Source organism: Lipotes vexillifer, unplaced genomic scaffold (assembly GCF_000442215.2).
Source record: "Lipotes vexillifer unplaced genomic scaffold, Lipotes_vexillifer_v1.1 scaffold6, whole genome shotgun sequence".
Classification (NCBI taxonomy): Eukaryota; Metazoa; Chordata; class Mammalia; order Artiodactyla; family Lipotidae; genus Lipotes; species Lipotes vexillifer.
This window is the reverse complement of record NW_006799037.1, coordinates 372890-390464: the sequence shown is the minus strand read 5'-3', so window position 1 is coordinate 390464 and position 17575 is coordinate 372890. Positions and strand designations below refer to the sequence as shown.

Below are 17575 nucleotides of genomic sequence, written 5' to 3'. Positions count from 1 at the left end.
TCCAGGTATGTGCAGGCAGAGACAGTGACTGCTGAACCCAGAGCATTAAGAGCAATAGAACTCTGCTTTTTAATGCTCATGTTATCTCCTGCTGCCTGCTCTTAAAACCCAGGCCAAGAGAGGACCTGAGGTTTTCAGCTTGTTGCATACCACATGCACATACAGAACCCATGCCTATGAATACTCCCCAGAATACAGATTACCTTCATCTTTGCAGCATAACACATCCATTCAAAATCGAGGGTGTTCATTTATTCAACAAACATTTATTGAACACTTTATCTGTGCCCATCACTGTACTTGGTACTAAAGAAGGCATCATCATCCCTCAAAGGTGACAGCAACAGAGGATGGAGGGAGCCCTGAAATAGGCAGAAGGGGATGTGCCCATCCAAGCCTGAAATCCACAGTGGGCAAGTACTAGACTGGACCTCCCAGACCACGCTGGGAAGCCTTTTCCCCACTGCTAGGTTCTTTGCTGTGGCTGTAGCACCCTGCACAATCCCGAGTGTCAGAATCTTTGCTCCAGTGATCTTGGTTGGGGTGGAACCCAGCCCTTCTGCACCCTTCACTAGTGAGAGTCGCATGGCCTCCCACGTTCTGACCACAGACCTCACTCCACCTTGGACCTGACCAGTCAGCCTTGAGCAGCTTCTCAATGCATTTATGTCCAACAGGGAGTCTGTTCAGAAAGATACGGACTGTTAGGCCAGTACGGTGCTCTTGTTGGACCTGCATCTAGATGACTCCTGACAGATGAATACTTTGCATGGGGACCCCCCTTTCCCTCTGCTCAAGGAGTTTCGTAAAGGTTACACAGAATCTTTGTGGAAGAATACAGAGAAGTTTTTACAGATATGCAATGGAAGCCCTTTTTAGGGGGCTGGACTCTAAACAACATTGTCTCTGAAACCATAGCGCCTACAGTGTGTAGAAAAGTTTCATTAAATCACTAAATATAACAGGAGAATGCCATAATTTTTCTATAATTTACAATTACATCAAATTATATTTGCATTCTTGCCAGTCTCTTAGATTTCTTTAACACGAAAGGTATACGGTTTTTCTGTTTAGTCCTACTCATACTATGCCTGAAGGGAGAGGCAGAGAAAAGTCTGAGGCCAGAACCACAGAGGCGGAGGCGCCAAGCACATTCCTGCCGTGTAGATTATAGAGAGTGAAGTCCAGACTAATTTAGTTAGAGCGATGTGCAGTCCTTACACACAGTAACCACTCAATCAAATGTTGAGCTATTTATTGTTTTTCAAAAGTCATTTTATATCTACATGCTATTTGGAAACTTGCTTTTTAAATATAAGATAGCTTGGGGCTTCCCTGGTGGCGCAGTGGTTGGGAGTCTGCCTGCCGATGCAGGGGACGCGGGTTCATGCCCTGGTTCGGGAGGATCCCGCATGCCGCGGAGCAGCTGGGCCCGTGGGCCGTGGCCGCTGGGCCTGCAGGTCCAGAGCCTGTGCTCTGCAACGGGAGAGGCCACGGCAGTGAGAGGCCCGCATACCGCAAAAATAAATAAATAAAGATAGCTTGGACATATTTCCCTACCAGTTCATAATAGATCTTAACATTTTTGAAATGTTGTATAGAATTCCATATTATTGATGTACCATCATTTAATTAACCAACACCCTATTGACAGATATCTTTTCAGTTGTTAGCTAATAAAGGCAGTGCTGAAGGAAACCTCTCTATAGGTGTGTCTTCGCATGCTTGTGGGAGTGTTTCTATAGGATGAATTTCTAGAGGTGGGAAAGGTGTATCGATAGGCATAAACATTTTAAATTTTAGTTCATATTGCCAAATTGTCCTCTAAAAGGCTTCTGACTAATTATATCCCCACTAACAGTGTTTGAGAATACCTAGTGCCTTCCATTCAACCTGAATATTGTCAGCCATTTTAATATTTCTTAATCTAAGTGAAAAGTGAAATCTCATTGATTTCATTTACTTTTCTTTGATCAGCTAGGTTGTTCATCTCAGATGTTTATAGGTCACTTACATTTCTTCTGTGACTTGCCTGTTGAAATCCTTTGACCATTTTTCTATTAGGTTGTTTATCTTTTTCTTCTCAATTCTAGGAATTCGGTATATATTCTAAACATTAACCCTTTTTTTATATGTTACATATATTTTTTTTTTACAGTTGTTAGTTGATTTTTTCTATGTGTAATACACTTATTTGTTCAAATTTCAAAAAATATGTCTTTTTCCGCCTTTCTCCCAGCTGTCTAATTCCTCTTCCTAGAAGCAACCAGCGTTTTTAACTTCTTGTCTATTCTTCCAGGCATAGTTTAGCAAGATGCGGGAAAGTATTCAGATACATTTTGAAAAGCCATGCTGTTTTCCCTTTCTGTGTCTCTTATATCCCATGTATCTTTTTGGTTCCAGCTGCGATACTATGACTCGGGTGAGGACACAAGCTGTAAAGGCCACATTGATCTGGCTGAGGTAGAAATGGTCATCCCTGCTGGCCCCAGCATGGGAGCCCCAAAGCACACGAGTGACAAGGCTTTCTTTGATGTAAGTCGATCTTGCCTTTTCCTGGCTCTGTTTGCACATGATCCCTTACAATCCATCCACCTCCAAGAATCATGGGGCCTCAGAGCAATTGGTGGTAACTGCACATGGGTCACAGACCCACCCCGGCTGTGGGAATTGCTACAGAGCTTGAACCCAGCACTCTTCATCCCCAAACCTGACCTCTCCCTGCTGTCCACATGTCTCAGAAAGGCTGCACATTGCTTTGCACAAAAGACTCCTTTAAAAGGGATCCAACTACACGTGGAAGCAGATGAACTCCTTGTTAAATATTGTTAGTTATTCACTCACCACCTACTGTCGAGAACAGATATTACTTCCCTTTGTATCCACTGATCTTCATGCTTGATCATCCACAAAAAAACATCCTTAGTCACACATGATGACTGTCTGCCCTAACATCTTCAGCAGTCCTTAGGTGGGCTTTGGGGCATTTTATGGGCCACATGATAGGGGACTTATCTAATCCCCAGAGCCAAGCAGGACTTCATATGGAACACAGGTCATACTCTAGGGCCCTGCTCAGGCTATGAAGCCATTTCCCTGACTCTGGGCTGCCAGTGTGGCCCCAACTGAAGACTTAGAGAAGGGGATGGAAAGGGGACATGAAAGCCAACCCCATCACGGTGTGGATGAAGCTCGGCCTTCCTGGCGCCTGTGCTGCACTGGTGCAGTGCGTGGGTGGGGCCAGAGACTCCAGCCATTCCTGACCCTCTCCCTCAGTCAAGGAAGGCCCCGGGAAGATGCAAAGTCAGGCTTTCCTAGTGTGTCTCTCTTCTCTGCCAGGCCCTTCTGTTGACATCCCCTTGACTTTGGGGGCCAGGAAAGTATAATGACTCTAAAGGCAATGACAGTATGATAGTGGGAGACAGAGAAAATAACAGAGGTTCTGGGGCAGAACGGAAAGGGAAGGTCACAGGGATTTATTGGCACACTTGCCCAAAGCCATAGACTAGCCCTGCCCTTCATCTCTGGTTCTCTTCATTTGATTTTACAGCTCAAGACCAGCAAACGTGTTTATAACTTCTGTGCCCAGGATGGACAGAGTGCCCAGCAGTGGATGGACAGGATCCAGAGCTGTATATCTGACGCCTGATGCCCATGGTCAACCCAAACAGAAGAGGGAGGAGGGGCTTGTGCTGCCAGATAGGAAAAAAGTGTGTGAGTCCTTGAGGAGCTGACAGCTTCCTGCTGGTTCTGATGAGTCATCCTAGGGCCTAAGGTTCTCCTACCCAGACTTACCCATTCCCCTCTTTTAGCAATTGCTAGGCCTGCTTAGCCTGAGTGGGTGTGTTACACAGGTCTGGTCAAGAGCCCTAGGCCCTCCCTGTATCTTGCACTAGGTTGTTCTAACAGGGTCTTCATGGTTAGGGATCAGAAGAATGCTTCCTGAGCCGACCGTCATCCATCCCCTACAGGCAAAGTGGCTACCACCTACCTGGGTCCTTCTTCATGAAAGATAGATAATAGATCCTTTTTGTTCTCCAAGGTCCTAATATCCTTGGAGAGCTTTCTGACAAGCAAAAATCAAAATCCTCCAAGACTATCTTCCATTCTACATAGACTAGGTTTCCCATCAAAGGCTCCTATTCTTACTACCTGACCTTAGAGATGCTCAGTTCTCTGGTGCTGTCAAAGGTGCTTCCATGATACCTGCTCGACCATTGGGGTTCACAGCAAGACCATCAGTGCTCAGTGGCAGGCAAAGGGGGGCACACAGGATTATCCTGATGGAAAAAGATTGTCCAGAGAATGATGCAGTAATCACCAGGCCAATGCAGGAAAATACTGCTTCCAAAACACTGAATTTTCTAGGCCAAAGGTGCCCTGAGGATGCAGGACTTTGTGTTCCCATGTATTCTTCTGCTCCCTGACAGCTTCTTACACAAAACAACATGCAAAAAGCTGAATGCACTAACTCACAAAACAGACACTTGCACTGAACTAATAAAGTGGAGATGTTTGAGAGACAGAAGCCAGCTGTTTATGACCACACGACCCCTATGACAAGGGCTGTGTAAACCGAGGTCGCACTGTGGCGTGACTGGATACCCAAACGGCACCTCTGCACATGAACAGTAGGGACTTGTTTGGTCTTTAGGTTTTCTTTACTTCTGATAGCCTGTGTTTGTTCAGCTTAAGACACCAGGAATGCTGTTTCTCACGGCGCACAGAAACAGCTTTTCTGCAACGGCCGCTGCGGTTGGCTGGAGTCGTAGGTAGCGAGATCATTACATTTGTTTTGAAATGTTAATATGTTAAATACCAAACTAATATTTCAAAAATATGTATATATGAGTTCTTATATCCTTGTTTTTCAGATAGTCTGCTTATAATTTAATATAAAATTAACTGATTCATTCATAAAATTTCAGTAGTGAAATGATTCCCTTTTTAAAAAGCCGCTTTGTAGATTAAAAATAAATCAGATTTTCAAATTTAAAATCATCTACACACTAGAAAATAGAATTGTGTTAATATATAAGAAATTGGGGAATGATAAGAATGAAGGATTTCTCTATCATTTTCATTTTATAAATTGCCACCTGTGAAAATGGTTTTTGCACATTATTTGTATTTTTCTTTGTATATGAAATAATTTTTTTGTACTCTGTAAAATATGGAGCCCGTTGTACCCTCAGCTATTTGAGACTTTACACAGTGCTTCTTTTGTAACTGGATTCTTGTAACTTTCATGAAGGCGCTACATGCCTTGCATTCACTAACCACCTTGAATTAAATTTATTTCTTAAGAAGAACCATCCCTCATTTACTGCAATAAAGTTCACTGTGCATTGCTTAGCACTCAGAAGGCAACATTTATGATTCATACGTGGGGCTAAAAGTTCAAGGGTAAAATGCAGCATAACCCATTTCTTGCCTTGGTTCTCTTAATGTCATCACTGCCCTTTGCTCAGGAAGTAACCAGAGACACTGGACAGGCTGGCCTGAGCTTCTGGGTTCTGGACGCACTGCTGCAGAGTTTAGGTAAGAGACCTGAGGCTGCCACTCCCACCCTGAGCCTCCAGTGAGCTGTGTGAAATTGGTTAAGCCCTTTACCTCTTCCCGGTCGCAGTTTCACCACCTGTGGCATATGGCAATTTGTGAGAACTTTAGGCAGGAGAAATTTAACTCTAGTTTGGAAGGAGGTTTTTCTGCTTCTGGAAATAGTTAAACAGCACAGATGAAGGATCAGTGCTTTCAGTTCTGGACAACAGTTCCTCTAGATAAGCCCTTGGAGTTTACCTTGGGGACTCTAACTACATCTCGAATGGAGCCATCAGAATGCAGGTTCTCCTCAGGGCTGAACCTCTAAGTCTTGACATCCAGGAGCCCTCCCTGAGGGGGACCCCCAGGGTGAGGCAGTGGCATCCCCCTCTTGAGCCTTCAGATTTCCTCAGTCTAGAGGGCTCATGCGACCCCGGCCAGGGCCCTCAGGCCTTCATTAGCCCCAGGCCTCTCTTCTGAATGGCTGGCCCTGGGACCTGCCATTCTCTCCTACTGTGTCCCTGACATTCAGTAAGGAGGGAAGCACCTGGGACTGAGAGTTGAGCACAAGTGTCAGGACGCCCTTCATTCCGCCCGTCTCAGCTGTGACGGGGAGAAGGGCACTAGGTTCCAAGGAAGAAGGACTGGGGCCTGGTGACTCTGCCCCCGCGGCTCCTGTGACAAAGCCTTTCTCCTCCGGGCTCCTGAAAGATGCAGACCCGAGGGAGCACATGAGCGCAAGCCCCACTCCCCAACACCTTCAGCCCAGGTTCTTTATTCTTTCCTCCCAAACCCTCCGCCCAGTGGCCTCACTCCAGAGCCAGAGCGTTAACTGTTAATGGTATGGCTGGTTTGCTTCTCAGTGAAAATTGACATTTATAGGTATTTCACTAGGAGTTCTTTTAAGAGTTGTTAAGTAACCCCATTATCTCATAAAGAACTTCTGAATAATCTCAAGATTTTAGGCTGATAACCAGGAAATGCCCTCAGCTACGGCAACCAGCAACCAGAGCTATGAAATAAGCCAAAAATAAAGCAGTGCTGATGAAGAGATAGGGCTTGGAGCAGCACTGCCAAATAGACACATAATGCAAGCCACTTGTGTATCTTTTTTAAAAAGTAAAAAGCAATAGAGGGACTTCCCTGGTGGCGCAGTGAATAAGACTCAGTGCTCCCAATGAAGGGGGCCCGGGTTCCATCCCTGGTCAGGGAACTAGATCCCACATTCCACGACTAAGTTCCCATGCCGCAACTAAGAGTTCCCATGCCACAACTAAGGAGCCCACATGCTGCAACTAAGGAGCCTGCCTGCCGCAACTAAGGAGCCTGCCTGCCACAACTAATACCCAGTGCAACCAAATAAATAAGTAAAACTGTTTAAAAAAACAAGAAATAGATGAAGCTAATTTTATAACATTTTATCTTATTTTCAATAATATATTTACCATAATCTATCAAAAACACTATTTCAACATGTAATCAATATAAAAAATTATTAATGAAATATCTTATAGTCTTCGTTCATACTGAGTCCTCAAAATCCAGCGTGTATTTTGCACTTACAGCGCATCTCAGTTTGGACCACTGTGTTATCTTTTTTCCGACACCACTTCTCTTATGAAATGCGTGTCATTTTCCCACTCCATTCTCCAGTTCTCCCACACCAGCTGGGTGTCCAGCAGCGCATCCAGTTCTGATACATCCTCCCCAGAGTCAGCACAGACCCCACAGTTAAAGGCTCAGTCCCGTAAGACTACCCCCCTTCAGAGGCCAGTTGCAAGTCCCAGGGGCCATGAAGAACGCACAGAACTCAAGAAAATACTTTGCTTATGTTTACTGGTTTGGCATAAAGGAAACAACAGCAGCCGCATGGAAGAGATGTGTGGGGCCAGGCTCGGGAGCAGTGAGTGGCGTGGTGCCTCCATGCCCTCTCTGGGCGTGGGCGTGCCGCCCTCCCAGCACTTCCGTGTGGTCGCCAACTGGGAAGCTCTCTGGATCTTGTTCAGGATGTTTCCATAACCCACTCTCCAGCCCCCCTAGAGGCTGTAGCTTCCCACTCTATTCACACGTTTCTCCTTCTGGTAACCAGTCCTCATCCTGAAGCTATCTAGGGGCGCCAGCCTGAGTCACTGCATTCACATAAACACACGTGTGGTCAAAGGGACTCATTATGAATAACAAAGGCACTCCTTTCACTCAGGAAATTCTAAATGTTTTAGCAACTCTGTACCGCAAACCCAGGACAAAGACCCCCCCCACCACCAAAAAAAAAAAATTTGTTTTTTATTATACCACAACTAGCCACATTCCAGTGCTACCATGCTAGGCAATGCAGATTTAGAGCAAGTGGCCTGCTCACAGCAGAGCCAAAGTGGAAAGAGCTGGGAGGCGAGAGACCCGGGTGCTGGCTCTGTTCTAATTCACTGTATGACACTGAAACTTCGCCTTAGCTCTGCAGGCTTTGACCTATAAAATGAACATTGAACCTTTGCCTTAGCTCTGCAGGCTTTGACCTATAAAATGAAGGACCCAGATCTATGATTTTGTGATTCCAACGGTTCACCTTTGCAATGACTGAGTTTCCAAACTGAGATTTAAAGGATTTGCTGAACAAGACCAAATCATCTATAAATCAATGCTTCTTAAATTATGGTGGATGTATGAATCACCTTGTTAAAATAAAGATTCTGATTCAGTAGGTTTGAGAAGGGGCTTGACATTCCGTATGTCTAATAAGCTCACGGGTGACGCTGAGGCTGCTGGTCCAGAACCCTGCTTGGGGAGCCCCAGTCCTCTGAGAAGCAGGCCCGGAACGGGAGGGAAAGCGGGGGAGGCTGGGAGGGCCAGGAGACCTGGGTGCAGGTGTGACCTTGTGAAAGACAAAGGGAAGGGAGGGAGGAGGCAAAGTTGGGTGGGAGACTTAGACTGTGGAGCAGTTCCAAGGAAGCCTGGCAAGACAGGTGAGAAGTCCTCAGGAATCGTCAGAGGACCCCCACACCTCCCAAGGGCGGACCTGCCTGGGAGCCCTGCCCCGCTTAGTCATCAGCAGGCAGCAGCCAGGGAAGCAAACACAGTAGTAGATTCCAGAAAGCACAGCTGGGGCAGACAGTCATGCACAGTCCCTGCAGTCAGAGACCCGGGGGATGTCTTCTCATGGCGGTTGCAGTCCACCCCTTGTGGCCAGGTTCAGAGAGCAGTTCCTCCCTGTTTCCCTTGGGCCTCTCTTCCTAAGGGAGACTCAGAGGAGAGAAAGAGGGGAGCCGGAGGGCTAACTACCCTGTCATGGAGCTCATCTCACGCTCTCCCTCCCCCACTCTCCATTTTGAATTCCCCTCACTCTTAACAACCTCAGCTTGCCTGGTGATGTGACCAAAACCTTTGATGGGGGAGGAGGGACCTGAATACTTGGTAATTAGACCTGTCTCAGGTCAGGGCTGCTGCACGGGTCCTTTCTCAGTTACAGTGGGGATTACTTGGAGGCAGCTAGAAGATCACCCAGCACACACCTTCCTTCCTGCCCACATGGTGTCAAAGCAGCCCTGCCTTCTGCTGATCAGGGTCAAGGATCCCTGCTGGCTCCTGGACACAGGAGTTCTAAGCGCCCTGGTGGCAGCCATGAACTATAAGGACCTTTGCAAGAGGACCTTTGCTGTGTCCCTGGCCAAATGCTAAGCTGAGTGGAATTCCACACCTTTGGATCCGGCCTTCTGTAAGTCCCTGGTGCTAATTGAGGCTCTGTGGTCAGGAAAGGGAAACCCAGAAGAGTTCTCTATCCCTGTGAAGATGAACCACTGGTCCTTCCAGGATGGAAAGGGCCTGATGTAGCGGACTTGCCCCAGGCGGGAATGGTGCCACGTGAGGGCTCAGCACAGGTCTCTGCTGCTGGCGGGCTGGACACTGAGGGGCAGCAGTGCCTAGAACGGCCTTGGTATGTGGGAGTCTGTGCTTTGGGGCCCACGTTAGCCTTTGCATGGCTTCTGCCTCTGCCATTGTGGCCACTCCACTTATGTTCATCGTGCTGGTTCTGTGTAGCCAATGATAAGGACCAGCTAGCATCAACCGTCCAGGTCATTTTGTTTACTTGCTTAAATTCACTGCCTTAATATGTTGGGTGCTTTCTAATGGGCATTAACATGTGGCACTAAAATCTTCATATTTTCTGCCGTATGTCCATCCACTAGTCTCTACCCCACATCTCCTTGTCCCCAGTTTTCCCATCCTTTTCCTTCCAGGCCCCTGACCAAACAGGCCATTTGGCCATTGCCCAAGAGCATGTGTGTCTTCTCACTACCTTGGGCCACGTTTTGTACACAAAGTACATGACCAAGTCTTCTGCTCACAGCTCTAGCCAGTGGGAATATTTTCCATTTCCCTTTACACCTCTGTCATGCAGCCACTGTCCATCTTCAGCTTGTACCCATGTACCACATCAACCCATCCATAAACCAGGCTCAGGCTTTTTCCTCCTCTTTCAGCTGGTTGTACAGGACCCTCCACGTGGCCATAGGTACCAGCCAGGGGACAGGCACTGGCTATGTCCTCATGCGGTTTACTGGTGCCCTCTGGCCCCGCTCAGGCTCATCCCCAGAGGGAGCATTTCCATCTTATGAATAGTCTACTGCCAGGCCCATCTGACTCTGAATTGATGCATCCAACAGACCCCAACTCAGAATGGGCAGTTTCAGATGCCCCATATGGTGTGCCCCGGTCAAAAATTCCAGAGCTTAGGAACCAGAGCCTAGTAACGTGCCAGAAACTGTTTCTCAAAAGGTGTGTGATCCTCTGTTGCGGATCGCGTAGCCTTGCTGTAGAATCCCAGGGGCCTGCCCTGTGATTCTCCCACTGGGACTTCCCACAAGCTTCATCCTACATCTTTTCCCTTTCCCACAGCTGACACTTCCAACGCCAGAGAGTCTGCTAAATTATATGACCCAAGTGGCAGGACTGATTGCACTGCAGCCTGGACCTTCTGCAGTGCCTGTTCCTTTTATGGGATCCACCTACAGCCAGCAGCCTTCCATGTCACCAAGAGTAATATGCTGTCTCAAACCCCAAACAGGGGCACCAGGCACCGTGCTGTCTTCACCATTGTGAAAGAGACAAGATGTAGCAATTTCTTTTACTTGGGAGGGGATATCCTGGCATAGCCCTGGCCACCGAACCCCTTACAAACTTCACTGAAGTGGCAGGTCCTTGAGTCTTCATAGGTTTATATGCCACACTCTGAACTGCATGTGGTCTCGCCAGGCCTCCAGCACAGAGGCACCTCTTACTCATCCTGTCTCATCACCACGGTGTCATTGATGTAGTGGATCACTGTGGTACTCACGTGGCCCTGATCTCTGGGGATTATATTATGACAAAGGGCATATTATCACAAAGGGATTATATTATGACAAGCGTAGCCTTGAGGCAAAACTGCAAATGAATATTGTTGTTCATCCCATATGAATGTGAGCTGTTTCTGATCCTCTTTTCAAACTGGAGTGGAAAAAGAACACATTTGCCAAATGACCGCAAACCACATACCTAAGGCCTTATTAATCTGCTCTAGCAATGATTCCACATCTGACACAGCAGCTGCAAACAGGGCTATCACTTGGTTAAGCCTGAGACAGTCTGCAGTCTTCCTCCTGGATCTGTCGATTTCTGCAAAGGTCGGACTGGTGAATTAAATGAGAAATGGTAGGACCACCACCCATTCGTCCTTTAAGTGGTTAATGGTGGCATTCGTTTCTGCCATAACCCCTGGGATGAGATGTTATTTTTTATTTACTACCTTGAGCAGGGTGAGGGAGTGAGAAGGCAGTTTCAGAAGTTTCCACTTGGCCTTCTCTACTACGAGAGCTCCTACCCACTGGGCCAGGCACCCAATGTGGGGTTACCCCTACTATCAGAGCACCTGAATTCTAGTTAAACACTGGAGTACAAGGGACTGCCGGGTGGGTTGTGGACCCACTGAGCCCACTGCAAGCCGAACTGTAGCCAGGATTCCACTTGCTACCTGACCTCCATAGGCCCCGCTCTGAAAAAGGGCCTGTGATGATGCTTCAAGTCTCCAGGTGTTAATGTCAACTCAAACTCTGTCTACTGCTCCCCTTTCTCTAGTGAAAAACTGAAGGAATTTGGGGAAAAACTGAAGGAATCCCCATGATACATACTGGTTGCAGTTTTGCAGGGTCCTTCCTCCTAGAGGCTTGGCCACCTCTTCAGTCGATGGGTTCCATGTCTGAAAACTGGCTCAGGTCTGGGAACTCAGCAAGGGACCATGACTGGCTATTGCCCCGCCTCCTGCTCCTCCACTCCCGTCTGCTTTCCTGCCTGGTGATGTGAAGCAGAGCCTACTGGCTGCCCGTCCGTCTTGCCCCTAGGGACACCATGCTCTGTTCACCATCTCTACAGCTTTCTGTACGGCAAGTCCCCTTGTCTGCCCTCTGCCTTGCCCGTCACTACTGGCCTTACATAATACATCATTCCAGGTGCCCGTTTTCCTCAGCTGTCGTAAACTTCTTCTCTACCATCTGCCAGGGGAACTTGGGTATTTCCGTTTCGTTAAGTGCCGGCCTCTGCTTTTTCCAGACCTCTAAAAGAGTCTGGTGCATCCCCTGGCATCCTAGCTAGGGTATTAAATCTTGTGTCTCAACAAAGTGTCCTCAGGTCAATGGAATCTTGCTTATCCGGTCTTATGCTCCAGCTCCCTTCATCAAGCACTCTCAAAATCCAATCCCAGGAGCGTCCCCCTCCTCCTGCCAGTATCCACAATAGTTCCTATTCTTTCACAAGATAGTCTCTTTCCCCCTTATCAGGTCCAGCACGTCCCCAGCCAGATTATTCTGGAATTCAACCCCAATCACTGTCCTTGGCAGACAGGAGAGGAAGCAGGGGCAACTCCTGGGAGGGCACTGTTGTGGGGGCGAGACCTCTGTGGCATCTTTCAGTGCAGCAGAGATGGCAGTTCTCATGAGGAAGGGTGGGTCACCCCTGCCAGCCCAGAGGGTCAGGGAAGATGCAGTACCAGTGACCTCAGGGGTGCCATGCAGATGCCTTCAGCTCAGGTCTCAGGGTTCCAGATTTCCCCAGCTGGGCCCGGTCCTCCCACAACTACCTTGGCTGAGGGCTCGGACTCATCTGGAGCTCTGCCAACTCTATTTGTCTTCACCTGCCGCTCAGCTGTACCTGCCCCCCACTCCAGGGGTGAGGGCCCCTTTTCAGGCACACACACACACACACCCGGGCTCCCTGCTGTCACACTCACCCACTGGCTGCCTGTTAGCGGCCCACTGTCCTTCCTCCCTCTGTGGGGCGTCAGGACAAGCGAGCAGTAACCAGCCGATCTTTAGAAGGCACTGTTCCCCCCGTATTTTTCAAATGCCTGAATTATCACCCCTGCCACAGAACTCTCCTCTAGGAAACTGTCCCAAGTCCTCACCAGGGAAATACTTAGCATTTGAGCTACTACCTGCTCTAGGGACCACCTGGGGCACCCACCAGCCAGGATGGCATCCCCCTCCCCTCCCCTCAGAGTGAGACAGCCTCAGGTCCTCTTCTTACACTGCTCCCTCAGACCATTTATGTCAGTTCTGGTCCTTAAAGGAGTAGACAGGAAGACGGGATTCTCTGTGCAAGAGATTTCTAGGGGTGACACCTGTGAGGGAAGGTGGGCAGAGAGTGGGGGGCAGCTGGGAGGGACATCAGACTCATGTAGGTTTGACCCCGATGGAGGAGAGAAGGGAGGACAGAAGGTGGAGCAGAAGAGTCTTAGGCTGCGGTTCAGATCTAGGAAAGCAACAAGGCCAGTGGGGGAGATCCCGTGCCAAGACTGCCTGTCAGGGCAGTCCGGGGACCTGAGAGCAAATGGTGACGGGTGTCAGAACACCGCAGCGGGAGCCAGTCTGAAACCTGAGAGGTGCATTTTCATGGCCACCACCAAAGATCTAGGGGCTTGTCTCTGAGAGCTCCGGACTCAAAGGAACAAAGGTGTCAGCCTTGTCTACCTGAGGTCAACGTCCACTGAGCTTCTGCTCTGTCACTTACTCTTTGGCCTTGGGTGGTTCCTAACTTCTCTGAGCCTCAATTTCCTCATCTATAAAATGGGAACAAAAACTGTGACGATATATGTAAACTTACCCAACACAAAATGGATTCTCCACAAACTGTTGGCTGAATCAGATTTATCCAACAAATATATAATAAACACCTAGTGCGGGCTGGGCACTGTTCTGCTCCTGAGGCATCTGCAGATGTGTAAGACACAGCACAGGCCCAAAGAGCTCACAAGTGAAAGAAGGGACAGACCAACTCTGATGTGCAGAATAATGTCGTCCCTGCACCGCCCCCAAAGATGTCTGCATCCGCATCCCCAGAGCTTGTGAAGATGCTACCTGACGTGGCAAAGAAGAATTAAGGTTGCAGATGGAATTAAGGCTATTAATCAGCTGACCTCGAGAGACTACCCGGGATGGGCCCAATGTCATCACAAGGGTCCTTATAAGCAGAAGAGGGAGGCAGAAGCGAGCGTCAGAGTGATAAGAGAGAGACTCAGTCAGCCATCGTTGACTTTGAAGACAGAAGGGGCCATGAGCGAAGGAATGTGGGCAGCCTCTGGAAGCTGGGAGAGCCTCCACGAAGGAATACAGCCCTGCTGACACCTTCATTTTAGCCCAGTGAGACCCATTTTGGACTTCTGACCTCCAGAACTGTAAGATAATAAATCTGCCGTTTTAAGCCACTAAGTCTGTAGTAATGTTACAGCAGCAACAGAAAACTAATACAGCATCATACAGATGAACTGCCGTGATACACGAAATTACAGAGGTGTGTGTAGGGCACCGGAGCCCTGGGCAGGGATGCTGCATGGGGGATGGCCCAGGGAGAAGCAGGAGGGAGGCAGAGGGTGGAGGTGTTATGGAGGGTATGGGCTCGGGGGTCTGGGCTGAGTTGGGGAGGAGCTGCTGCAAGGCCCTGAGGGGAGCACTCATACACACGCAAACACAGTCCTGACACACAAGCCACAGACAAGGGCTGCGTGTTCACACATGTACACTTGCACGCATACACACCCCAGTGACATAGGCACTTATACATGCAGACGCTGTCGGACACGGGCCCACCCATTGCCTCTGTCAACATCCAAATTTCCTGGGGGCACCTGAGTTTAGCAGGTGGGGCTGGGGGGGTCCCTGCCATGACCCCATCACTTGAGCCTCACCAAAGGGAGGTGACCAGAAGTTATGTCTCTGCCAAGGGCCTTGGTATGTGAGGTGCCACAGTCAGCCCTAATAAGGGGCACGTTCCCCCAAACCTCTGACTGTAGGATGGAACCTACTATGAATGGGCCCATCACCCCAAACTACGGTGCGTCCATCTTTTCAGGCATTTGTCCATCATTCTTGCTTGCTGTGTGCTGATGCCTGTTCTGGCTATGCTGGACCCCAAGTGAAATAAGCCATTATCCAGACATGCAAGGTTTGATATCTAGTGTAATCAAAGCTGTGACGGGGCCTGTGAAAAGATGGGAGGAGATCCTCGTCCAGTCCTGAGGATCACAGACGACTTCCCTGAGTGACTGACATTTATGCTGAGCTCACGGAGGCAAAGGTGCACGGAGGAGGGCAGGGAAGGCAGTTAAACCAGGTTGTGATGCGGTTTAAAAGATCTCCCTAGTGAAGAACACACAGGGGAGAGTGAGAAGGGAGGGCAGGTCGCGGCCACTGTGCTTGTTCAAACTTGAGAAGGCAGCGTGGCTGGACAGATGTGGAAGCCTCAGAGACAGGCCTGAGGTGGCATCTGTAGGATCTGGGGCCTGACTGGTGGGCAGAGGGCAGGGAGGGCCAGTCAGAACAGGCAGGTGGATGCCTGGGACACCTGAAAATGTCCCCAGCCTCAGAGGCAACTGCCAGGAGACAGGGAAGGATGGCCAGGTGGAGTGCGGATGCTCTGGCCCCGCCTCCCCAGGAGGCCACTTGCTGCTTGGGGGGAGCAGGGGGCACCTGCGGAGCGAGGGCATGGGCAGCCTTTCTGGGCTCTGGGAGGGGTCCTGTCCCACAGTGTCAGGCAGGAGACCTTCTGCCCAAGTCACAGAGCCACCGTACCACTTGATGGAAAGAGAGAAATGGAGTAGCCCCTCCCTGCTTTGCAGCTGAGGGGCCAGTAGTTTAGAAAGGTTAACTGACTGGCCCAAGGTACCATGGTAGCATCTGACAGAGCCAGGTCTGCACCCAGGCTTGTGTGACTGCATCCCCGGCTCGTCCTCCCCGGCATCCCCCGGGCCAGGGACCCGCGACCTCTGCCACCCCCTGGGCCTGGCCAGGCCACTCAAGGCCAGGACTCCACAGCCTCAGCCTCCTAGGGCTGGACCAGGACGAGAGTTCCATCTGTGCGTGGAATGAGCTGGGATCCTCCACTGGGAGGACACACAGGCCCTCAGCTGACTCACAGCTCACACACACGCCCTCCCCACACGGGCTGCCCACCCCACAGCTAGACCACCTGGGAAGCACACATCCCGGGCTGGAAATGAGGGTTCCTGCCTCCCTCCAAGAGGGGCACAGACCTAGCCCGCTTGTCCCCCACTGTCACACAGCTCAGCAAAGCTGGGCCTTCCAGGAAATGCAGCCCTGGCCAGAAGAAACAGAGTTTGGGGCTTAGAACCAGGATGCTTGTATGATCCTGTGAGACCTGGTCCTGTCTGAACCTCTGTTTCCTCATCTGAAATGTAAGGTTGGGCTCCTTTGTCCTAAAGCTCCAGCAGCTATGATGGATTTTTGCTCTGCTCTACAGCCCCTGGCCCCCCTCCAGCCAAAGGGCTGGACGGCAGAGGCCCGGTCCCTGCAGAGGGCCCCCAACTCCGGCCTCAGCACGTCCACCTCCTCACTCCCCACAGGTCCCCTGAGGTCCGGCGTGGCCCCAGCCAGAGGAATGTGAGCCATTCCCGGCATCTCCTCCCCTGTGGCCAGCCGGAGAGGGGCTGGGGCCTCTGGGCCACTCTGACAGGAAATTAGCTGGGCCTGGCCTTCCCCACTACCAGCTGCTCCGCTGACCCTGACCCTGTGTTTTCCGAAACCTGATACTGCAAATTTCACAGCCTTTTCTAGGTTCCTGAGGAGGCCTGGCTGAGCTCCGTGTCTAACCGGCCTCCAGCCTACACACAGCCTGCCCTCCTGCCCTGGAGACTCCAGCTCCTGCTGTGACCCTAAGCCGGCCCTACCCTCTCCAGGCGAGTCGTCTCCCATTTGTGTGTGTGAGAGCTTCTCTGACTGTCCTGAGTAGCAGGCCCTCTGCCCCCGTGAACCACAGCAGTGACACAGGTGCGGAACGTGGGGAGGGGGAGGGCTCTCTGGAAAGAGGAATGGTCCTCAGCCTCTTGCCAGGGACTTGCTTTTTAACTTTGCTCTTTTGTAGAAGGATTCTGAAAGAAAACCAATAAAATGCACCTAAGCCATCAAAAAAAAAAAAAAAGAGCAGAATCTGTGCGCGAAGCAGCTGCAACATGGAAAAGGGGCCAGAGGCACGTAAGAGAGGATGTGGGAAGACCACTCAGGAGGCCGCTGTGGTCCAGGGAAGGACAGTGGTTTGGATTCAGATGGGGCAGCGACAACGCAAAGCGCTGCACACAGTCCAGAGCGACTGAGGCAATAAGATGGGGCGAGATGTGCTCATCTGGCCACGGAGGCCCGGGGAAGAGGTGTCAAAGGCCTCCAAGTTTCTGAGGGGCACAGCTGGCTGGTGCCTCTCACCGGGTGCTGGCCTGGGCTGCCGCCAGACGGGACAGGATGGTGAGTTTGGCCCCGGGCCCGTGGAGGCTGCCGTGCCTTTGGCATGGCCTCATAGCGAGGAAGGGGCTGGAGGCGCACATCTGGGGGACAGAAAACTAGCGACCGTCATCCAAGCCGAGGGCTAGAGCTCAGAGGAAGAGGGAAGAGAGGCAGCCTGTGGCTGCAGGGCACTGGGCGGAGGGGGGACCTGGCAGGAGGGGTGCCAGGGGTGCGGAGAGAAGCAGGGGAAGGCGGTGCCACACACAGAACGGGGAAGAGCG

General features: G+C 50.3%; 1 protein-coding gene across 2 annotated transcripts in view; it reads left to right on the top strand.

Annotated features, from left to right (window-relative positions):
• The window catches only part of SBF2 (SET binding factor 2), a 472364-nt gene extending 467055 nt beyond the window's left edge, over positions 1-5309 (top strand). For both annotated transcript variants that reach the window (XM_007471388.1, XM_007471387.1), the window contains 2 exons: positions 2404-2535; positions 3551-5309. In XM_007471388.1, the coding sequence (XP_007471450.1) occupies positions 2404-2535; positions 3551-3649 (231 nt within the window). In that variant the 3' untranslated portion in view covers positions 3650-5309. The remainder of the gene's footprint in view (positions 1-2403; positions 2536-3550) is intronic.
• Positions 5310-17575: the final 12266 nt, after the last annotated feature.